Below are 22500 nucleotides of genomic sequence, written 5' to 3' on the forward strand. Positions count from 1 at the left end.
CTAATTATTTCTGTCAACTTCTCAAACAAGGTTATTTGCCTTATATGTGAAAAGTTCAGGAAGTGTTCAGTTATTTCTGTGTTTCCTGCAGGATGACAAGTGTGTGTAGAACCTATTGTAGCTTTAAATACTGGTATGCTCAGTAAGCCATAATGGCCTGATAATGCATCTGAGGCTTGGCAAACATCTTGCTATCAGCAAGTGTGTGATGTTTATGTACGTATGTTTGTCCTTGTTTTCTCTCAAGGGAGTATTAGAAGGAAGGATGAGACTATTAATCTCACTTTCCCTCCTTGTCTGTTATACTGTTTTGATGGGAGTCAGTGCTGCACCAGAATCTCATTGCTAGACAAGCATGATTTGTCAAACATAGTTCTGGGGGAAAATAAAAGTGTTCTTTTACATACAGTAAAAAGTGGTATGAGCTGCAGAGATTAGCAGTACTGGCCAGATGTGTATAGAGGACAGCATTGAAAGCCTGAACTTGTAAGACTGTAAATAATCTTTAAGAGAAACTCATTTTTAGTGTACTATGGACTATTTGTAGTATAAAATACTGCTGAAGCCTATTGGAATTGCTATTGCATAAGTAATAAATTAGGGCTTTAAAATCTCTTCAGGGTGCAAATAGGTAAAATAGCAGTTAAATGTCACTTTATCTGAACTGCACATGCTTTGTGCTGACATGTACTGTAATTGCTGACATGTACTGTAGTTGTTCAGTTTTGCACTTAATACAGATTTTAAAATCTTCCTCCTTTAACATTCTTTGTCACCTCTGCTCCTCTTTTCTTCTCTGCTTTTTATCTCTGGCACTGATTGGGGACTTTTTTGGTTCATTTGGCCTATTATTTTTTTCCTGGGCTGATTTGCTTATCTCAATGATTTGAATTGGCTCAGGAAGAAATCCTGTTAGCTCCCCAGCTAGTGCACAGTAAGCAATAGAAGCGTGCAGGTTGGAGCAACCAGGGTGTAAATAAGAGGAGGGAGAAGTTTGTTCCTTTTCCAGCTGGCTCAGCCAAAAGAACAGCTTAAAAACCTAAATTTTGCCTCTGTATGAACTTGCCATATGGGGTTTTTATGAAGTTAACTGCAAGGTGCAGATCAGATCTAATAAAATGTACAGACATTGAGAGTTTGTGAAATATAGCTGATTAAGTGTTATAGAAGTTGTGAAAAGTTCAGCAGCAAAGAAGCTATGTAGGCAAGAAAAAATGTGCTGAGCAAGGGATACAGCAGGAGTGTAAATGGCAAGAAGCCCTCTGGAAGGAAATAGGAGTCATCTTCTTAATTTTGCCTTTAATGGAAGCCAAATCCAGCAATCAATGTTTTGAAGGAGAAGGAGGAAGATGGAGACATCTTAATTATGGAAGGCTTTTCATGGTGAACCAGTCTCTCAACTTCTTGTGGCACCAAAGATGTCAACTTGTTAAATATAATGTGAAATAAATGCACTGTTTTTCCATTGAGCTGTAGACATGCTTCAAAATGCACTTTGGTGAGCTCATGAGCTTGGTAAAAGGTAATGACCATGTATAAAAGTGAACAAGGTGCTGCAGACAAAAATAACTTGCATGGTTCCAGGAGTTTTGATTTTTTTACAAGTTCTGAAGGTCATTTTCAGTGTTCAGTAACCTGGGGTGTTAAATAATGAGAGTAATTTTTCCCAAAGGATGTTAACTGTTCCTCTCTGATGATGGGCAGTGTGCATTTTTTAATAAATTACCATATGGAGTGTCCTAGAGTCTTGGAAGGATATCAGAAATCCTATAAACATCATTTTGCATTTAAGTGAAGCTTACTGAGTTGGCATGTTGTGAGACTGTTTCTTTGAAGTGATTAAACTGTGAGATTTCAGACAAGGTTGGGAGTACTTTCAAAGTAATAAACTGTGATTATCTCTGGCTATTAATTATGCAAATTACCATTGCACCTGATTTCTAACTTTGTTTCTTTTTACAGACTAAAATTCTTGGTGTTTTCTTTATTTCATCGCAAGAGTTCCTCTCCAATGCTTATGTTTTGGCTGTGCTCTTATTTTTTGCCCTTCTATTGCAAAGGACGTTTCTGCAAGCATCATACTATGTTGCTATTGAAACAGGAATCAACTTGAGAGGTGCAATACAGGTACCCAATAAATCGCTAATTAACCTTTTCACACCCTCATAAACGTGTAGTTGTAAATATAAATTATATAGTTGTTAGATTATAAAACGCTTCTCTCCTGTAATATATTGAATGTACCATTGCTGTTAGAAATTGTGTTAGCCTTGAGTTGTTTCCTTTGCATCTTATTTTGATGGTTTTATATAAATATTTATTTTTAATATCCAATGCTGTATTTCTTCTTACCTTCAAGCAAAAGTTTGCTGGTAATAAAATTGAATGTAACTTTTGAAGTAGTTTAGGTGTGAACTGCACCTCTCCCATCTCAAAGGCATTTTTTGGTAACATCACATCCCATGCAAATAAAACATCTTTAAAATGTCTTTGTAAATATATTTTGGACAGAAGGATAGGCATGAGTAGTGTTCTGTTCTGTAGATTATGCCACAAAATCTGCCAGGCACAGTGGAGTCTGTAAGCACTGAACATGAGTCAGATTGCAAAAATGGGGTCTGTATAGCTGACAACTATAGATCAAAGTTTGATGTAGCATAAAAAGCTCTGTGCCTGGAAATGAGAGAATTTGGTGTAAGATTACAGTGTGGGATTGCCAGAGGCACTGACTGAAACCTACCCTGTGACAGCATGAAATCCAGGCTTAGTGTAACTTATAAGTTACGCTATTTATCCCCTGAGCTGCATGGATCCTGTGGGGAGTCTCCATGATGGATGGATGCTTTCAATAGCAGCCTAATTGGTTAATTCTCTTTTGATCTTACACTTGGAAGCACTTGTCAGCTGACAGACTTCTGGTTTCCATCCATTGGTTTTGCCTGACTAGAGCGAAGTAGAAAAATTCTGCAGGAATAGAAATTTGACCCAAAGACAAAAAAAAAAAAAAAAAAAAAAGATAGCATGACTTGTATTAAGTGCAAGACCTGACCTGCAAGTGGTTGAGTGGTTGAAAAATACAAGGGACCAAAGCAAGTGCAATAAGGGAATAGTTGGAAAAGAGTGCTAAATAAATTCTGTTTAAGAAAAGATTTGTATTCACTGTTCTGGATAATAGAGGTTCAGATAATGCCAGTTGGACTATTCAAATTGGAAAATTTTTAGTCAGCATTTTAAGCAGCAGATCAGTGTTAATGGCAGTCTCCCTGCCAATATTTTTATACTTTTTTTCCTATGTTTTTTTCTTTACATCTTTTCTCTCCTCCTGTGTGTAAATCTGCCACTGTTCAGTGTCCTATCTGATTTTTACGAAATTAGCTGGTAAAAGTGTGCTTTTATTATTCTGTACTATGTTATTTTTATACCTGGTGCTTGATTCTGCACTGAGTCAACTGTTTAATTCGGTACAGAATTGTACCTGAGACATTCACTGTCTGTGAATTAAACTGTGTAATGGAACTGAGTTCTCTAAGCAAAATGTAGCAATGTTCTCAGCCGGGAACATTGTGCTGAGGTTGGATGGGACTTCAGTCAATTGCCAGAAAAAAAAATACCAAGGATTGTAATACATTAAGGATTATATATTGAATATAATAATATCTTAGTGTTAGTTATAAGAAGGGCACTCTGTGGAGATGCTGGAGATGTAAATCAATAGGACAGTGAAACCTTCACTGACCAAAAATGCCCAAGAACCACATTAGTTTGATTAACTATGAAGTTGCTAATGTGGTTCTTTAGCATTTTTGGGCAGTAAAGGTTTCATTCTCCTATTGATGCACAGGGATGAAAAAATGAGTACTTAGACAACCAAAATGCAGGTAACAGCACTTTGCTTTGTGTCAGTGAAAATCAGTAGCTTTAAATTTTAAGAAATAACTTGAAAGGCCAGACTTTATTCTCTTCACTCAAGTTACTGGAAATATTGTCTGCCCTCAATATGCTGGGCCTGGGGTTTAGATGGAGCTAGAAGTCTCATTTTATTTCTGTATGCTAGTACTTTTGATCTCTCTTCCAGACAAAAATATACAATAAAATTATGCAGCTTTCAACTTCTAACATGTCTATGGGGGAGATGACAGCAGGCCAGATCTGTAACCTGGTTGCCATAGACACAAATCAGCTGATGTGGTTCTTCTTCCTCTGCCCTAACCTTTGGGCTATGCCAGTACAGGTAAGGTGATTAAATGTGCTGTTGTTCTTAATGCACATCAGTCTGTAGTGGTTCATTGCATGCAAGTTGTATGAAAGTGGGGATATTAAAGAAGTTAAAGAATAACTTGAAATAAAATTTCAAACTATTCATATCTAGAAATATTGTCTGTAATAAATTCCACATCTGTGACTGGACTTTAGGTATTTTTGATTGTATTAGGATCTTGGCTGCTGCCAAAAATCCTTTGCATTTGTAACAAGAATTTATAGGGTGCAGCAGCTTGCAGTGCATTCATTTATTACATCAGGCAAGTTAACTGGAAGATATTGCTGTCATTTGTCTTCGGAATTCCAGCAGAAGCAAGAAAAGTAGCATAAATATGATTACATAGAGATGATCCTTTGGACATGCCTTGAAACTACTGCTGCTTTTTGGATGACAAATTCCACAGTTTGTCACTGTTTTGGAGGCTTTTTTTTTGTTATTTGTTATGCAAAATGGTTTTGCTGCTTTATCCTCTGGTGTCTTTGGCCTCCTGTATCTAAACAGCAGTCTTATCCCTTCAGTCTCCTTCCCACTTGGATTCTATTCCCACTACACTTCTATGTAAGAATTTCATGAAAAAGATGACAGTAAAGCATGAAGTTTCATCTGATACTCAGTGCCCTGCAAGTCTTCCTGCTTTCTTCCAGCTACTTGGTGCACTTCTGTTGGGTGTGCTTTTTGTTGTTCAGTGCTAGCAGTAAATGCAAACAGAAGAGGCAGTAGAGTTTAAATTCACTTATTGGCGAATTTGGTATTTTCTAGACATATAATTTAATTTCAAAAACATTATAAACTCTTCATTGTGTTCATGTCACAAAGACAGTCTGGTTCCAGCACCACACAGAGGCTGATTTTGCTGGTGTGTAAGTCAGAAACCTGCAAGTAATCTATCCAGCAGCTTTGCATTTTGGGTTGCTTTCCCTTGCCCAAAAATTAAATGGTTTTCATGAGACTGTATATAGACACCAACTGGCAGATTCTATTTCCAGGCAGTTTATAATGTGGTTTTAGGGGTGCTGCTTAGGAGTTTTTGTCCATCAGCATCTTATACAAGTGATTTTCTTCTGTAAGATGGTAAGCATGTAAGAAAATGACCTTGAAAAGTTGGGAGTGGGAAAGCAAAGCCAGCCATTCAGATAATTGGGTAAACTGTATGAATGTCTTTCAGAGAGTGAGGTGTTAGACTGCTGGCCATCAGGACTTTTTCTGACAATAAAGATATTTACTAAATTGAGTGGATTTTGTAATTGTTCCTGTTGAATACAGGAGGATTTTGTCAAGCTGCTACAGATCAGATGAGCAACTCCCTTAAAATTAGGTCTTCAAATAATCTGATTATGTGATAAACCAAATTAACTTCCTAATCTGGGGTAAAAAGAAAAGCACCTGATTTAGCTATTTGCCCTGAATTTTTTCCCCTCTCACTGAGAAAAATGCCTGGTGGGGGGCAATGCAGGTCCTTTTTTATTGTCAGTTACAGTGAGTCTTTGAATTCATCTTCTGTCCTCTTGTATAATCTCAGTCTTGGGGAGTATTCATTCTCTGAAAAACCAGCAAGTGTCCTCCTGAAATACCCTGAATCTTTACCCTTTGGCCACATGTTTGAAACCTGCCGTGTTACCACAGACAGTATCTCTGGTAGTGGGGGTAAATTGCTTCTGAGACTGCAGTAGGATGTGGAGGAAGAAGTAATCTGTCTGAATCTCTGACAAAACTCTTCTTCTCTTGTGCAAAGCCTCAAATCAGGATAGTGAGCATATTAAAATATAAACAATCAGCAGTTTTCTGGCTGGTGGCTTCTTTTAACTGTGTTTCTACATGTGTGAGATGTATAAAACAGTGCCTGTTAAAATATTGAGATTTAAGGTGATTGTGGCCATATTTAGGTTGCAGTGTGGTTGCATTCATACGGTACAAATGCATTTTTTTGTTCCAACAGTTACTCCTGCACAAGAGATATGGACTAGTTTTTCTGATCTACTTTGGAGGAACTTATATAGCAGTTTAAAACATTTTGCTTTCTAGAATTAAGGGAGGGTGATGCATATAGCAGTTATCTGGAATTTTTCAGAAAGCAACTTGATTTATTTTTTGACATGGTTTCCCTGAAATTATGGGTGGGGGAGGAAAAATGGGAACCAGATTATTTTAAAGTGGGGAGGAAAAAATTTATCAAGGCATATGTCCTAATATTGATGTCTAATTGCAAAAAAGAGGATAATTATAATGAAAATAAATTGAGAGGAAATATTATATTAGATATGGTTACATATTGGCAGTTTGTTGATAATAATTTGGATGTCAGGGTATTTTCATTCCTTTTATGGGAAGCACAGTAAGAAGTCAGTGGTTGTAGATTGCTAAAATGATATTGCTGAAAAAGCTGTGGAGAGTTAAGAAGAGTCCACCTCCTTAATGATAATGTCTAGGGTATCAATTATTATAGAGAAATGATGTACAAGCTATCAGTTTCATGTACACTTATTTTTCAAGACCTCTCTGGCAGCTCAGCATAGAGAGTGCTTTAGTGCAACTGAGAATTAGTCCAATTCCATCGCATATTCTGTAACAACATTTTGCTCTAATGGGCCAGAAGTCACAGACTCAGAGACTTCCTGACAGTCTGCAGAAAATAAAATTATATTTGCATTAGAATTCCTGCTGTGATGCTCCTCCTCCTCTCCAGATGAGGACGATCAGTGCTGGAGCATGCTCCTGTTTTATGGGTGGTGCACTTCCTGCCAAAATCAGTGGATCACATTGGCCACAAAGGCTTCTTCAGGAGTTTTCCATAGCTTCATTCAGTACCTTGCTTTATGAGGCAGTGAAAACAATTACTGGCTCCTTGAAAGATGGCTAATACTACATTGCACAAACTCCGTTATTATTTAAAACAGGTTTTTAATTGTTTTGTAGCTCTTAGTCTAGCAATCAACATTTCAGCATCTGCTGTAGATTTTATAATAGCCATTCATGACAAGTTAGGCTTTCTATACAGTCCAGATAATTTGAGCCCCATCTTTGCTCTGACTGGAGTCAATGGGAGCTTTATCATTGCCTTAAGCTACTGTTTGAATGCTACTGGAATCCATGAGAAGAGGCCCAGGGATGCCAGTCAGTTGAAAGATGCCCTCAGTAGGTTTGGCTCAAACCCTGGGAGCAAAATGAGGCCTTATAAAGGCCATCCCCCCATGCCTCCATTTGATAAACACCCTTGTTTGATTTCATTGTGATTATTAAAAAATCCTGTATCCTCATATCTCTGGCTCATATCATTGGTGGGGACAGCTTACACTTGTAATGAAAGGACATTTGTCTCTTTCAGAACTGCCCACAAAGCAGTTTCTGGCTGCAAGTATTTGCCATCCTTCATTAAATAATCAAGACAAAACAACCAGAGCTATTGGCAAGCTTTTCACTCCTGATATTTATCTCTGGCAGAGAAGAGCTTTGGGATTTTGTTGAAAGAGAAGCAATGTTTCATTACATAGACTTTTTTTTTTTTTTAAATATGATTTTTGCCTTCTCAGGAATATTGGTGAGAGCCCTCCCATCTGCCAGATAGTGTCCCCCAGAGCTCAGATGTTATCTGTGTACTCTTTATTCTTGGCTCTGCACTTTGTGATGTGATATAGAATTATGTTCAATAAGATTTCAGCTCTTTTCAGATACAGTTCTTCACTTTTCTTTTTCCATATGTGCTGAATGTTTTTCAAAAGTCTATGTTATCACATTATAAAAAAGGTGAAAATGGGATAATTTTTAACCTGTTGGAAACATAGGATTTTTATTGCAAAGACTGACCCTCTCAGTAGTTAGAATAAGGGTTGGAAAAGCAGCTGTGAGGATCTTATCCTCAGGATCCAGCTGGGATAGCTTTCTCCTTGTTTATGGGAGCTCATGCTCTTTTCAGAGCCAGGTGGTCCCATAATGTCCTTGACAATCAACCAGTAGTGAGGGAAGCAGGGAGTCAGTGTTCTGCAGTGCCTTCTCACTGTTCAGTGCTTTCCTGTATTTGAGTACCACAGCATCTGCCCCTGATGAAGCAGTTGGGAGTGAAAATCTTGCTCTGTAAAGACCATTTTGTGTTATGGAGGAGAGCTCTGACAGGCAGAGGCCTTGTGTGCTTTGTTTGACTTCAGACACTCATTAATTTCCTGACTTCAGATGGGAGCAGATTGCTCGCTTACTCATCACTGAAAGATTTTTTTAATTTGCAATTTAACCTTGCCTCTCACTAGATTTGTGGTGCTTATACAATGGGATTTTACTTTCATGTCAGTGCATAATTTCTTAGTCAATACTGTGGCTCATTTTGAGAGTCATGTTTTAGTTTAGTTCAGCTGTGCAGAGGCATCAGAGGGTTCCTAAGAAGAAAAAAAGTATTTTTTCCTCTCTGTGCTTTAAATTGATGGAAATGTGGAAACTACAAATTCCTTTTTTTCATGTAAACAGCTAATTCCTATAAATGTGTGGAAATAGGCATATGACTATTGAGCTTTGAAATGATAGAAGACTGTTTCTGTGAAGGTTCTGAGAGTGTACAAACATATCAAGAGTAGTAGATAACACATTAAGGAAACTTCCAGTTATTGGGTTTTTTTAATTAAAGGAAATGATGTATGAAATGGACTTTCTATCCCTGTGTCTTCTGATTGATTTATCCATTTACACTTTTAAATACTTATATTGTCAATGTTGCAGATTGTTCAGGAGTCAGTCATTACAATAGTGATAATTAACTTTGGTAGCTTGTATATATTGTTTGTGTTTATTGAGCTGCTTACAGTAAACCCTCTCCATCCAGACTGTGGCTTTCTTCTAGATTCTTACTTATCCAAAGACAAAGTTGGCTTTTTTTTACACTGTTTCTCTAACTCTTTTTCAAAAGTAATTGTCTGTCTGGCACTGTAGATCCTTAAGGGAGGTGCTTGCCACTTCATGTCAGAGATTATCTGAAGTGAGTGTTCTCAGTAGTACAGTGTGTTTGGAAGCATTTTTAAATTAAAATTTATTTAAAGGTGTTTTTCTAAAATTTATTTATTTTTAAATAAAGTTCTTTTAAATAGTTTTGAGAGTTAAATTATGGAAGATACACAAACCTGTACAACTTCCTTTTACTGTGCACAATGGGAAGAAATACAGAAACAGAAATATAGAGAATGGCCAGGCTGAGGAGTGCAGCACTGGGTGGGTGTCTGGGTCCCTGAGAGAAGCCCTGACTGATGACATTGGCTGTGCCAGCATTGCTGAGCTTGTGACATTTGGGGTGGCTCTAACTGCAGCTGCTGTTGGTTGAGCATTGTCCCTTACCCTGAAATTGGTCTTTGTGGTGCATACTCCAAGTGAAGCCAAGATCTTTCCCTCACCTTCTTTTATCCCAACAGATAATTGTAGGAATTCTTCTGCTCTACTACCTTCTTGGAATCAGTGCCTTAATTGGAGCAGCAGTAATCATAGTCCTTGCACCTGTTCAGTACTTTGTAGCAACAAAACTCTCCCAGGCCCAGCGAAGCACATTGGTGAGTGTCTTCAAACTAATTGGTGATCTAAATATCATATCTGGCAATTATGCATTGGTCTGTGCTTGGAATGACAAAGCTAACCATGGATGTTGACCCAGAATTGCTTCTCAAACATTTCATAGTGTTCAAGAATGCCATGTTCAAGAGTGTGAGATTGTAAGTGTAAGCAGTAAATACATATTTTTTTAGGTTTATATTTTTCAGCAAATATGGTTCCCTAAGAGCAAAAAACCTTTAAAACCTTCTGACTTAAAAACACAAATGATCAGTAGTCATTGGCTGAAGTAGCTCTGGGCAGTGCACAAATAAATGAGTTGTGCAGGGCAAGCTGTCCAAGGGGAAAGGAAGTAGGGATGCTGTGTCCAAACTCAGACCCCAGATGTGGAAATCTATCAAACAGATTTATTTAAACAAGCTCCATGCAGTCCTAACTCCCACTGAGTGTGTGGCTCAGCTGAGGAGCTTAGAGGTCTGCTAAGTCACAAGCTGTTCCTTGATCCCTCATGTGGCTTGTCTATAATTTGAACCACCTGCATCACTGCTGAAAATGTTACCTTGCTTCATTGGCATTCCCATGCCCAGCTGTTCTGAACCTTTTTCCCCCTTTCAACAACTGTTGCACTGCCAAGGAAGCCACAGGAACTTGTAATGGAGCCAGAGCTTGCTGAAATCTCTTCCACCACAGATCATGGGTAGTGATCAGAGTTATTTGTACATCTTCCTGTGTGTAGAGGAATTCCTTCCCATCAACAGTAGGCACCCTTCCAGAAACATGGACAGCATTCATTCTTGCAGCATCCAATCATACAGTCAGTGTCACCTAGAAATTCCTGCAGATGGGAGCAGTGCTGTTTGTGATGGAAATGTCTGCACTGTGCAAGGGGGCTGCTTGTAATTTTTGTGTCATCGTTATGCTTTATTGTACTCATCAGGTAGTTAGTTTTTATTAGGTTTTTTTGTACTCTTTAGGTAAATGTGTGTGTAAATGTTGCAGGAGTACTCCAATGAGAGACTGAAGAAGACAAATGAGATGCTGCGGGGCATTAAGCTCCTGAAACTCTATGCTTGGGAGCACATATTTCACAGCAGCGTGGAGGAAACCAGACAAAAAGAAATGACTAGCCTCAAGTCTTTTGCCCTTTACACTTCCATATCCAGTAAGTCTGTTCCTTCACAGTAATCCACTGCTCAGCTAAGTGCTACTGAATTATTAGCTACTAATGAGTTTACCATTTCTCTGTCGAGATTATTTCAGTTGCTTTAGGCTCTGATCTGTACTTCTCACTTTCCATCTAGTCAGACCCCGCATTTAATTCAGTAGAACTTTGCTTGTGTGGGAAATATGCCTAAAAGAAAAAATGAGTGCTGCAAAGAATTTACATTTTCTGGACTAAAGCTTTCAAGGGGGAAATGTTTTACAGATGATATTCTCTTCTAGAACACAGCATTCAAGAGGAAGCTGATGTTGAAATTCATTTGTTGAGGCTTTTTTTCTGCATTTTGCACAATTCAGAGCATACAAATAATATGTGACCGCCATTGTCTTTGCACTGAAGCTCCAACAGACAATATTTACATGTTCTTACTCAAAACTTGGATTTCTTGTTAAAATAAATGATTATTAAAACCATTTCTATATCCTGGAAAGAAAAATATGAGCATTCTGGCAATTTCATCATTCAGTATCCAGATTCTTTCCTCTCCTGTTATTTTTCAAGCTGCTTTAAGACTTTATTGTGTTTTTAAAAAGACCTACAGCAAATTGAACTCTGTGTTTGAGGAGATGATATACAATACCTATGTAATTGCTATGGTAATATTTTAGAAATAATTAGTAGAGTCGCACTGAAGAATATATAATCTGTGAGATATTAATGAAATGGAAAATTTTATCAAGAAGCTTTTGAGCACTACTAGGTACCTGTACAAATATCCCCTGGGATAATAAGGAGGCCTAGTTCTTAGGATCACATAGGTAATGTACTCTAAGAGAAAGATCATGATCCCACTGAATTTAACTGACATAAAATTGAGATATTCCTTGTCTTCTGAGACCAGAATGTCTCTCTGGCAATCCTAAGAACTGTGTGCTTGGAGAGGAGTTTCTGTTTTGACATAAAACAGAATTTAGCTGCAGGCTGTGAGACCAGAAACTCTGTCTTACTCCCAGATCAACATAGATGGTTCCCTTTGCCTGCAGTGCTTCATGTGGCATTAAAATCTATTTATAGTCAGGGCCAAGGGTGCAGCTGTAGGGCTGTGAGGGCTTACTGTATTTTAAATCCTCACAGAGTGATTTGCAACAGCTAGGAAAAGGTGTATTCATCCCAGGGGTACTGATTGTTCTGTGATGCAATGACATAAGAATCTGTGTTGTTAGAAAAACTTTAAATATTTACTGATGCTTCTTGAAATATTCCAAGTTTGCAGTTGCATTCTTATTTTATGTTATATTTGATATTTAGGTATGGGCAGGATACAAAAGATAACTTCTCAGTTGGGTAAAGCAGTGCAGCTTTATGTTGATGGTGATTATAATTTTGGCTTATAAATGTTCTTAAAGTTTCAGCCTAGGAGTTCCTTACACCTTCAGACTTTAGTAGAAATTACACTTGTCTTTGCAAACTTGTACTTCTGCAGACTAAAAAGGGAATATAAATACAGGGGAATTTGCTCTTTTACCTTAAATATAATTAGAATGAGAGGCATAATCAGCCCAAAACACATTGGCTAATATTGTAGTGAACACATTATTTAATTTATTTGGGAAAAAAATTAAAAGGCATTAGAGGACTGCAATTTTTTGTATTTGTGATCTAGAGAAAGGCAGACAGAACACTAAGGCTAGAGCACTAATCAGAAAGAGATTTTTATATATAGTTCTTTTAACAGAGTGTTGAATAGACTCTGGAACACTAAGTGCACATAGCTATTAAACAGAAATAAAGAATGGGTTGGAGCTATTTTATTCATAAGGAATAGATTTGCATTGGACTGCAGAAAATATACCTACGAGTTTCAGGGCAGTGTTGGCTAGACTACAAGAAAATTCCATTCCAAGACCACATGGAAACTGGATCTGGTGTGCCTCACCCCTGTGCCAGGATCCAGGCTATATGTATATGGAATTGTTCATGTATGCTAAAAGAGCTACTGTAGAAATTACCTCTTCCTGTCTTTTAATGAAAGGCCCCCACCAGAATCACAGTTGGGTGACATCTTTACAGAATTTAATGTACACTGAAATTCAGGAAAGACAGAGAAAGAAAGGAGTCATTTTCCTACTTCTATAATTTTTTGCCTAATCTGTCAGAAGCAAAATAACTCCAGACTTTCTTACAGGAAAATAAAAAAAAACAGTGGTTACTGTTACTAAAATATCCAGACCAACTGAACATTTTTCTCAGTTATTAATCCACCTTTTCCCAGTTACAAAGTCCTTTTGACTAAAACTAATTAAACATAAAGTCTTAGCTGCAAAATACGGTTATTTTAGAAAACATTTTATTATTCTGGACACTCACATAGTTGGGAAAAAATATTTTAAAAAAAGGAACACAACCCCCAAATTCCAATGGCTCATATTTGTTTGGCTGAAAGAAGTTTGAAGTCCTTGTATGTATTGGTGATCTCATATAATAGCTCGTAATTCAGCTCAGCTTCTTGGGAGTCACCAAGTAGTTTAGATGTCTTAACTGCAGCAAGCTTTGCCAACCCTACAGGATATTTATTCCATCCAGCTTCCTGTTTGACAGGTATGATCTTGTACTGGGGACAGGAGTAGAGCAAGATCCATCTCTGAGAAGCTGATCAGCTTTGCTAGATTCTCTCATCAGATTTGTCCCTAAAAGCAAACCCATGTACTGCAGCAATCTCAAAGGCTCATTGCAAAGGCAAGGATTTAATGGCATTCAGGAGGACAGAGATGTAGGCAGCAAGCTTCCCTTCTTTACAACTTCTGTGCTTGTAACTATCTTGAGTTGATACAAAGTGTGAAAACTGGTCAGGAACTAGAACCATTAAAGAGACATGAGAGGCTGCTTTGTGTTCCAACACAGAAAGAACATTTTAATAAGAAAAATACGTTTGTTTTTTTTTTTTTTTCTGGGGGTGAGGTGTAAACTGTGCATTTCTAGACTTTAGTACATGTTAGTCTTTCAAAGCTGAAGTTTTTAATTTGTGATTACACACTCTAACATACTTCTATTTTTAAATTCTCCTCTCTGACAATGAATTAGAGATATGTTTAATAACTCGACTATTTTATATAAGCGTGAGCATAGAATTTAGGAATATGTTAGAGAATTCATTAAAGGTCATTTAAACGAGAGAAATGTCTCACACTATACAGAGTCCTTCAGGGGTTTATGCCAAGAAAAGGATGACAAATCAGTCAGACCAGAGGAGTCAATGACACTTCATTTTCGATTAAGTAACTGGAGAGAGCTTTTACTGTTTGAACGTGGTTATATCTGAGAGAAGAAAAGGACAAGTACATTTTAAACACAAAAAAAGTGTCTAGCCTTTTCCTGTTACACCTGTACTGATACCTGAGATCTCTTTTAGTCTAGAGTCTATATTCTTTCTCTATGTAGTTTACTTATATGAAATAAAGTTGATTGAAGGTCAAAATAAAAAGGTGGTGATTAAATAATATCTTCAGGTTGTGTTAGAGGGAACAGACATACAGGACATGAGCATAGAAATTGCAAAGCAGTGCTAGTAGCATTTTAGCATTTAGCATGTCTGAATGAAAATTGTTTCTAAATGTTCCTATGTGTTTTCCTTCACAGTCTTTATGAATGCAGCAATACCAATTGCAGCTGTGCTTATAGTAAGTATGGACTTTGTAAATAGTGTTAATTATGACTGCATTTTCAAGTGTAAGTGATGTGGAATTGGGGAAGGAGCAGAACAGGATGCAAACCTGCTGCACATTTGCACTGCCTCTGGGAGGGAATGGAAAATGCTCGCTTGCCTTCTGGGACTGGAAGCAGCCAGAGTGTGCAGCACTCCCCCAGACTGATAAGAGAATATGAATTCAGGTTCTGTAAATGAAATGCTTGTGAAATATGAAGTCTGTTTCCTTCTTTATGGCAAAGCACTGACGGTGATGTTTGTCTCTTTGTAGACGTTTGTTGTCCATGCTCATCTGACAAGAAAGGCTGACTTCTCCCCGTCAGTGGCATTTGCCTCCCTCTCCTTGTTTCATATCCTTGTGTCTCCTTTGTTCCTGCTCTCAAGTGTGGTTAGATCCACTGTCAAAGCATTAGTAAGGTGAGAACTGTAGAAATATCTACCACCTACCCCGTTTCTGAGAATGTGTCCATTGCTCGTTTGACAATTTCAAGTTTAGAAATAGCATGGTAATTATTTATCTGTTCTTGTAAACTGCTTCCCAACTTGCTTTCCCCTCAGTCAAGCATGTAGAAGGGATAAAGGTAATCACAGAAGGACATGTTGCAGCATGTATCTCTTGGTTTTGCCTGCTGGGGTAGAGTTAGACTGAAACAAGCAAACAAAAAACCTTAAAAATCACTTCTAAAAGTCACAGTAAGTTAATGACTAGATGTCTTGATGAAATCCAGCCTTGATGAATTTTTACTTTCTGATGAACACGTTAATTTGAGTGTTCAAAAGCTGACCAAATAACAGCCAGTAGAATTGCTGTTTCACTGGAGATTTTGAGTATCAACAGATTAGTGGAAAAACCTCCTCATGCTTTTTCATAAGCAGCGTAACTCTACCTAAGTGATAGGGGAAACAGAGTTTGGGCTTCCTTCTTTATTAGGACAACTTTGACCTCCAGTGAAGCTGTCTGACAAGTTTATTTAAGCTATGGGACTGATACTGGCCACCAGCCCTTGCTTAATTGTCTTTGTGTTGCTTTGGAGATGGGAGACTGCATCACAAGGCTGAGATTGCCTTCAGTGTTTGAAAATTCCCTGACAGTGCAAAGTCACAGCTGTGTCCTCTCTCCTAAGAAGTGTGAAATCTGAGAGCATCAGCAGCTGGCAGGAAGTGTTTTGCAGCCACTGTGGTAGTCCCTAGAGCCATGGCAAATTGTCATGCAAAGATTACAGCCAGCGAAGTGCCTGGGAGCCCACACTGACACTGACCAGCAGGCATTTATTTTGGCTTGTCTAAGGATTTCTTTGCAAATGAATTGTGCCTGCTAATGCCACAGGAACAATTTGAGAGCTATTAGTATCAGACAAGTATTACGTGTTGCTAGCTGGGAGTCCTTCATGGTTATTCTGGAGATATCTTGTTGTTGGCAGGCTGTTGCCCTGCCATTTGTGGTGCAGACAAGAATCAAGCTCTGTAACAAAGCTGACCTCATCCTTGCTGGCTGTCTGTATCACCCAGGTAGTGTTCCAGAGTGCATTTCTCATAGTGCTGGTGATGCTGCCTTCTCTAGAGTGCCTCACCCTTCAGAATAATATTTTAGAAGCATGTGCCAAATATTTTCAAGCCATACAAAGATGTGGTTGCTGAAATAGTTTAGTAAATGTTAAAAAGCAGACTGTTGAGTTTGCACCAATTGAGCACAGCTATTGTTTGCTTGCTGCAACTGTGTCCTACTGTTACAGCTTCCTGCTTATAAGTAGCTGCTCAGGCAAAGGTGACCTAACTTGGCAAATTTTATTTCAGATCTTTTAGGCTGAGATAGTGTAACTGATTTTAGCATGTGTGCAAAGACAGCTTCTCCTGGAGTGACAGAAAGGGACTAAGTGGTGCAGAAGATGATCCAGCAGTGAAGTGAAACCAGCATGTAAAGGACAGTAAGAGAGTATTACTGCTTTTCCTCCCAGGCACTCCACAAACCCTGCTCTGTTAGTGCTGGCTACAGTCTTTGATGCCTATTGCTATCAAGGACGATAATATTGATCAATAACCTTGTCAGTATCTTTAATTGTTACACATTGCCCAATTGCAAAGCATCCCCATGGACAGACACACTCAGAACCACTGTGTGACTGACAGATTTAAAGCTTCTGTTCCATGTAGGACCCCTAAAAATGTTCCAAGCTATGGGCTTGGGTGTCTGCTTCTGAGAAAGGCACTGTCCAAAGACTTTAGGAAGGTGACAAATCTGATACCTCTTTGTACAGTGGTGCTTTGGTGGGGGGTTTCTGCCACTGAAAACTAAAACTGAGGAGGCAATGGATGCATTTCTTCAATGTGAGTCTTCAGGGACAAAAAGTGCAGTGTACCATTTTCAATCAGCAAAGGTTAAGCAGCAAGAGTGGTATTATGTCTCCTACTGGGTTTAATATCAAACCATCTTTCCAGTCAGCTGTGCAAATAACTGTGTTTTAATCAATATGTCCTTTCTGTGGCTTAAAAATAAGTTCCCCTCTGGAGATATTGGAATACTCAAATTGTGCTGTCAGCAAGAGCTCTGCAAAGGACGTCCTTTTTCTATTCTTTAAGAGTTCAGGACAGTCTGGCATCCTAAGTAGGATCTGTTACCTCTTAACACAAGATTTTCTCACAGCTCTACTGTGTTTCTTCAATAATTGCCTCAGGAGGAGTAATTCCACAATTATGCAGAGCATTGGGCAGGGGTTTGCAGAGTATACAAACACCTGGATACACAAGTAGAAAATAAAATCAATTGTTGGATGGCTTAATAGAGACATACTCTTGTTTGAATATGCATGCTCTGAGAATGTTTGCTGTCTTCTCTTCCTACCTCTCTAGACCCTGGAGCAGATACACGGGGGACTTCTCTGTCTGTTCCTTCTATCTTCACAGCAATTTCTCAAATATCAATGTAATTTTCATGCAGATAATATAGGTGCAGCTGCATATCAAATCCATATAGGCAGCATCTAAACCATCACTTAGTCCATTGAAAGACATTTGAAATTTTCTTTTAAATGTTTGGCTCACTGAACAAAAAGGGTAAGATTCCTAGCCCTGTTTTCCAGTGCTTTGTGCAAATAGATATTAAGATCTCTAGCAATGAGCTTCTAATCACTTCCTTTGAGATAAAAGACCTTCCCATTAAGGGATCAAAAATGATCCCGAATTAATTATTATTCCTCTCGTCACATCCCAAATAGTTATTCTCCCCCTTCTTGTTGTTTAGATTGTAGAACCTGCTCTAGCTAAATTCTCTCCACTGAATCCACTAAGAGGTCCATTGATCTCAGTCCCTAGCTGCCATTAGCAATCAGGCAGGTTGTCAGAAAAACTCTAGAACCAGTTCTCTCCTAGGGAGTCCCAGGGTGACTTTGATCTCTGCTTGAAGGCCAAGTGTTAGCTGTGCAGGGAATTTGCCTCAGGCAGTGCTGCAATGCCTGGACCAAACAATGTTTTGGCATCAGTGGGGGAATCTCACAAGGTTCTTAGAAGAAACTAAGTCTCTGTCAAAAGAAGAAATCCTTGGTAGTGAAATGCAAAAGAAATCTTGGCAGGTGAATTCTTATTTTATAAGATTGGCATCTTAACATATTACCACATACCACAATGCTTCAGTGGCATTGTTTTTCCTCTATCTCCCCAGTAAGCCTAAGGCTAAACACTGAAATCAATTTTTTTCCACTCTTGTCCATAAATTTATTTTTAGGCCTTCTGGCACTTTATAATTTTGAAGACTTATTTCCAGCTAATTGAGCTCCTTTGATGTTGAGTTCATGATTCAATCCAATTCTTTCACTAATTTCATTTGCTGTTCCTGTGAGTAGATTAGACATACATTTTATAAAGTCAGGTACAGAGATAAAATTGATGCCCTGATCTGTTAAATGTCTTAATAAAGGCACATTATCTCTTAGCTAATTAAATCTTGAAGCAGCTAGTGAAAATTTTATGTATTCATCTTTGTTGCTGGTTGTCAGGATTCCTTTTATATATCATCTGTTTAATACTATTCTGTTATGGTATATTCCTTTATCTAGTTACCTTATGCACATCGTATTTCACCATAGCTGGTAGAATTTGGCTCATGGAGTACAGCTTTTGTAAGACTGTTCAGTAGGACTGACTGGGCCAAGCTTGATCAGCATAAATGACAACAATTCTGCTTGAGTGGGTGGCTTCAAAACAAGCCCCTGTTGCAGCTCTTCTGTGTCCCACCAAATGCCTGAAAAAACCTTTGTGCGAGATCTCTCTGGTGGTGTCAGGAGAGGCACAACTTGAGGAACATCTGCACAAGCTGTTAAAATATCACTGTTAATGGGCAATAGGACAGGTTTTGAAAGCTTCCTTGAGTAACTTCCCATTGCATGTTTTCATACACCTGTAACAAAACAAGAGCAAACAAACTGTGCAGCACACAGCAGCTGAAGTACAAGAAGGGATGCTCTCTAACAAACATTGCACTGAACAAAAGTTTTGCTTCAAAGGTTGGGGTGTCATTGTGGGTTTTTTCCCTTTCAGTGTGCAGAAATTGAGTGAATTCCTGTCAAGTGAAGAAATTGGAGAAGAGCATGATAAATCTTCAGAGCTAAGAAGTGCAGATAATCAGAGCAAGTACCAAGCAGTGGTGAGTAAAGCTGTCTCATTGCTGGTTAAGTGGCTGCAGTCGTTTGTACCCAGAATAAATTTTTCACTTCTCCATTTCCTACTGATTATTTCTTGCAATTGCAAAACCTCTCTTTTAATACCCTGAACTGTGTCATTCACATGATGGTTGCTAGAGTTTGGGACATTTTGCTGATGTTGCCACCCATTAGTGCTTATTTCTGTCTCTCTGATTTTGCACAGCCACTCAAGGTTGTGAACCGCAAGAGGCCTGCCAGGGAGGACTGGAACAATTACAGCTCTCACATGAGAAGACCCATTAACATCACAGAAGCAGATGATTTTTGTGTAAAGGTGATATGAAGGTCACTCTAATAACACTTATATTAGCTCACTAATAGTAATTTTTGTGTTCTCATGGCAGTTTCAAGTTTAAAACCCAGCGTTTGCTGTGAACTGTCAGACACTTGTGCACTTGTCAGAGATTAACCTCCACCTTTCCTGTATCTGTCTTCCTTTTTAAGAATTAACTACTAATATCTAGCTTGTGATTAGTTGCAATTATTCCTCTAGATTTCACCCAGCCATTTGCTATTTCAAGTGTTTAAGTCATTAGCCCAGTTCTCAGGTGCAAAAATTTTAACTCAGAACAGCCAAGGTTGGAAGGAACCTCAAAAGATCATCTGACCCAACCTTTTATGTATTCCAGACTCTTTCTTCCAGTTCCAGTGTGTGTATAGAATAATAGGATGAAGAAAATAAAAAATAATTTGTTCTAGATATTCCCAAAATAATAGCATCATGGGTCTTCCCTCCCTGTTTTGGAATTCCTAATGGAATTCCATTCCCCAGATGAAATTAAAAACTAACTCCCAAAGACCTAACTGGTCTGAAGAAAAAAAGTTACAATTACCCACTTTGAGGACTGATGCTCTTGATTTGTTGTGGAAATGGCCAGAAGTAATAAAAATCCTGATGGTTGTTATAGTGATGAAGCTGTTTATTTAGGGAGCCTGCTAATACATTTGCATTTCCAGCAAAAGAGGATGAATAATTCAGTTTCATGGGACTAAGTAGGACAACGGGTAATGCTTTCAGGGTTTTTTTTTTATACATGCTGAATTGGTGCAGGATCCTTCTTGAACAGACTTCTAGGAACATAAGAGGAATATTTGAAAGAGTGTTTTGGGGGCAATGTTGGGTCAAAAGACTGCCTGGAGTGACAACGATGTCACAAAGGAGAGGCCAGTGCAGTGACCTCTGTAAGGCTTGAAGGGAAAGCCAGGCCCAGGGATAATTTTTGGCTCCATCTATTGACACCATTGTCACCAGCAGCCCTAGGTCAGGGAATTTGTGCAGGTACTGTCTGTCTGCAGCTCATTGTCCAGGAAGGGAAATTAGCTGAGAGAGGATCCTCTGGCAGCCTTTGGCAATCCAGAGGGAGGAATACCACACTCACTTTTGCTCAAGACAGGAGTATCAACTTTTCTCAAGTGTGTGATAAAAGTGTCCCCTTCCATGCTTCTTAGATGAAAAATTGTTGTACCTTGCATAGCTGAAAGGCTTGGAAGGCTTTAGTGGCTCTGAAGAAGTGAGAGGAGAGGGTCCTGTATAAATGTAGGCCTTTTAAAATTGTCTCCCTTTCCTTGTTTGTCGTAGTATCCATGGAAATCTCCATGGAAAGTCTGAACAGGCTTTGTTTCCTGGTTTTAGTCTTTTTCAGTGAAAATATTTCTGTATCTAGCAAAACCTAGATTATCTGAGAATCATGTCAGAAATACAAAGGAAAATGCTGTAATGGGCAGCAACATCTAATTTCATGGAAGGTTCTGCAGGTCTGCTTGGAATTTGGGTGGTGCAATTGCTGTGAAAGCTGCACTGTGTCTCAAGTGACATTCAGGGCTCTGCAGAGAGCAAACTGGGCCTGGATGTAATTTAATTGTGTTATAATAATTTCACTTATTACATGTACCCACCTTACAGACAACAGAACAAGAGAAACTGTAAATGGCAACTTTTCTTGCCCTTATGAATTCTCAATAATTTTCTAATAGTCTAATAGTGCTTGTTTGAGTTCAGAGGTTTCTGCCCATCAAAGTACAGTCCTTTACAAAGTCAGTCACTTAAAAATCCATTTCCTGTGTTGAGCAAAGGCTAACTCTGTTCCTGTGCTCAGTGTAATGAAAAAAGACGTGTCTCTGATGTTGGAAGGGGTTGGGAAGTGAGATCTAAATCTGGGCTTCTGTTTATCTTATTTCTCCATATTGTTATAGATCACAAATGGATTTTTCACTTGGACACCTGAAGGTCCTCCAGCATTGTCAAATATTGATATCCGAATCCCTCAAGGTACAAAATTACATCAGATAAACAGAATAAGACATTTTTCCATAGTTATTTGGTAAATCATAACCTATGTCTACCTTCCATCCTCACAGGTCAGCTAACAATGATTGTAGGACAGGTGGGCTGTGGTAAGTCATCTCTCTTGCTGGCCATACTTGGTGAGATGCAGAAGATCTCTGGGAACATATCCTGGACCAGGTAGGGGCATTTAACGTAAAATTCTAATTTAAAAATTCAGCTTGACTAGAGTGGTAATGCAGAAAAAGCCCAAATCTCTCCTGGGAACTTGTGGAGTTGGGGATTTTCTAGATACCCAGTGAAGATAAAAACCTTATCCTAAAATCTGAAAGAATCCCCAGCCAGGGTGAAACAAGCTGCCTATTCCATTCATAGGAAAGGACAACCATTCTTGTGCATGCTGCACTCCAGGAACATAACCTGAGTGAAACTGTAACTAATTTGGAATTAGAATTAATGAGCTTGAGGTGTTGTGCAGCTACAGGATGGTGTTTGCACTTTCAGGCCTGAGCTGGTGTCTTTGCATGGAGCTCTGAAGAGGTTCTGGCTCACTGGGAGCAGTGCCTGGCTCAGATGTGTGCTCTATCCCAGCACCAGGCTAATGCCTGAGAATTTGAAGAGTGTCTTTCCAGTGGCAGTGACCTCAGAGTCATCCCCAGTGCATCCTGCCTGATCTGACAGGAGTGAGTCAGCCATGTCCTTCCCTCCTTCCCCAAGGGCACACAGCACCTGGCCTCTGATAGCCACTTTGAGATTCCACTCATGTCTAACTTGGTATTGGCCTTGAAGGGAGGGAAAAAAAATTGTTCTGAACTCCAGCAGCTTCTGTTGGGACTTTTTCTCTTGGCCTTCAGGTGAGGTGACAGATGGTAAAATATA

General features: G+C 38.8%; 1 protein-coding gene across 7 annotated transcripts in view; it reads left to right on the forward strand.

Annotated features, from left to right (window-relative positions):
• ABCC8 (ATP binding cassette subfamily C member 8) overlaps positions 1 to 22500 on the forward strand; it is an 81581-nt gene that overhangs the window by 23824 nt on the left and 35257 nt on the right. For all 7 annotated transcript variants that reach the window (XR_010364947.1, XM_064425356.1, XM_064425355.1 and 4 more), the window contains 10 exons: positions 1963 to 2127; positions 4076 to 4231; positions 9646 to 9780; positions 10778 to 10940; positions 14577 to 14617; positions 14915 to 15060; positions 19174 to 19279; positions 19501 to 19611; positions 21531 to 21606; positions 21696 to 21801. Coding sequence is in view for 6 of the 7 variants with exons in the window: in XM_064425356.1 (XP_064281426.1) it covers positions 1963 to 2127; positions 4076 to 4231; positions 9646 to 9780; positions 10778 to 10940; positions 14577 to 14617; positions 14915 to 15060; positions 19174 to 19279; positions 19501 to 19611; positions 21531 to 21606; positions 21696 to 21801 (1205 nt within the window). In the remaining variant the exon portion in view is untranslated. The remainder of the gene's footprint in view (positions 1 to 1962; positions 2128 to 4075; positions 4232 to 9645; positions 9781 to 10777; positions 10941 to 14576; positions 14618 to 14914; positions 15061 to 19173; positions 19280 to 19500; positions 19612 to 21530; positions 21607 to 21695; positions 21802 to 22500) is intronic.

Source organism: Passer domesticus, chromosome 6 (assembly GCF_036417665.1).
Source record: "Passer domesticus isolate bPasDom1 chromosome 6, bPasDom1.hap1, whole genome shotgun sequence".
In the NCBI taxonomy this organism is placed as follows: domain Eukaryota; kingdom Metazoa; phylum Chordata; class Aves; order Passeriformes; family Passeridae; genus Passer; species Passer domesticus.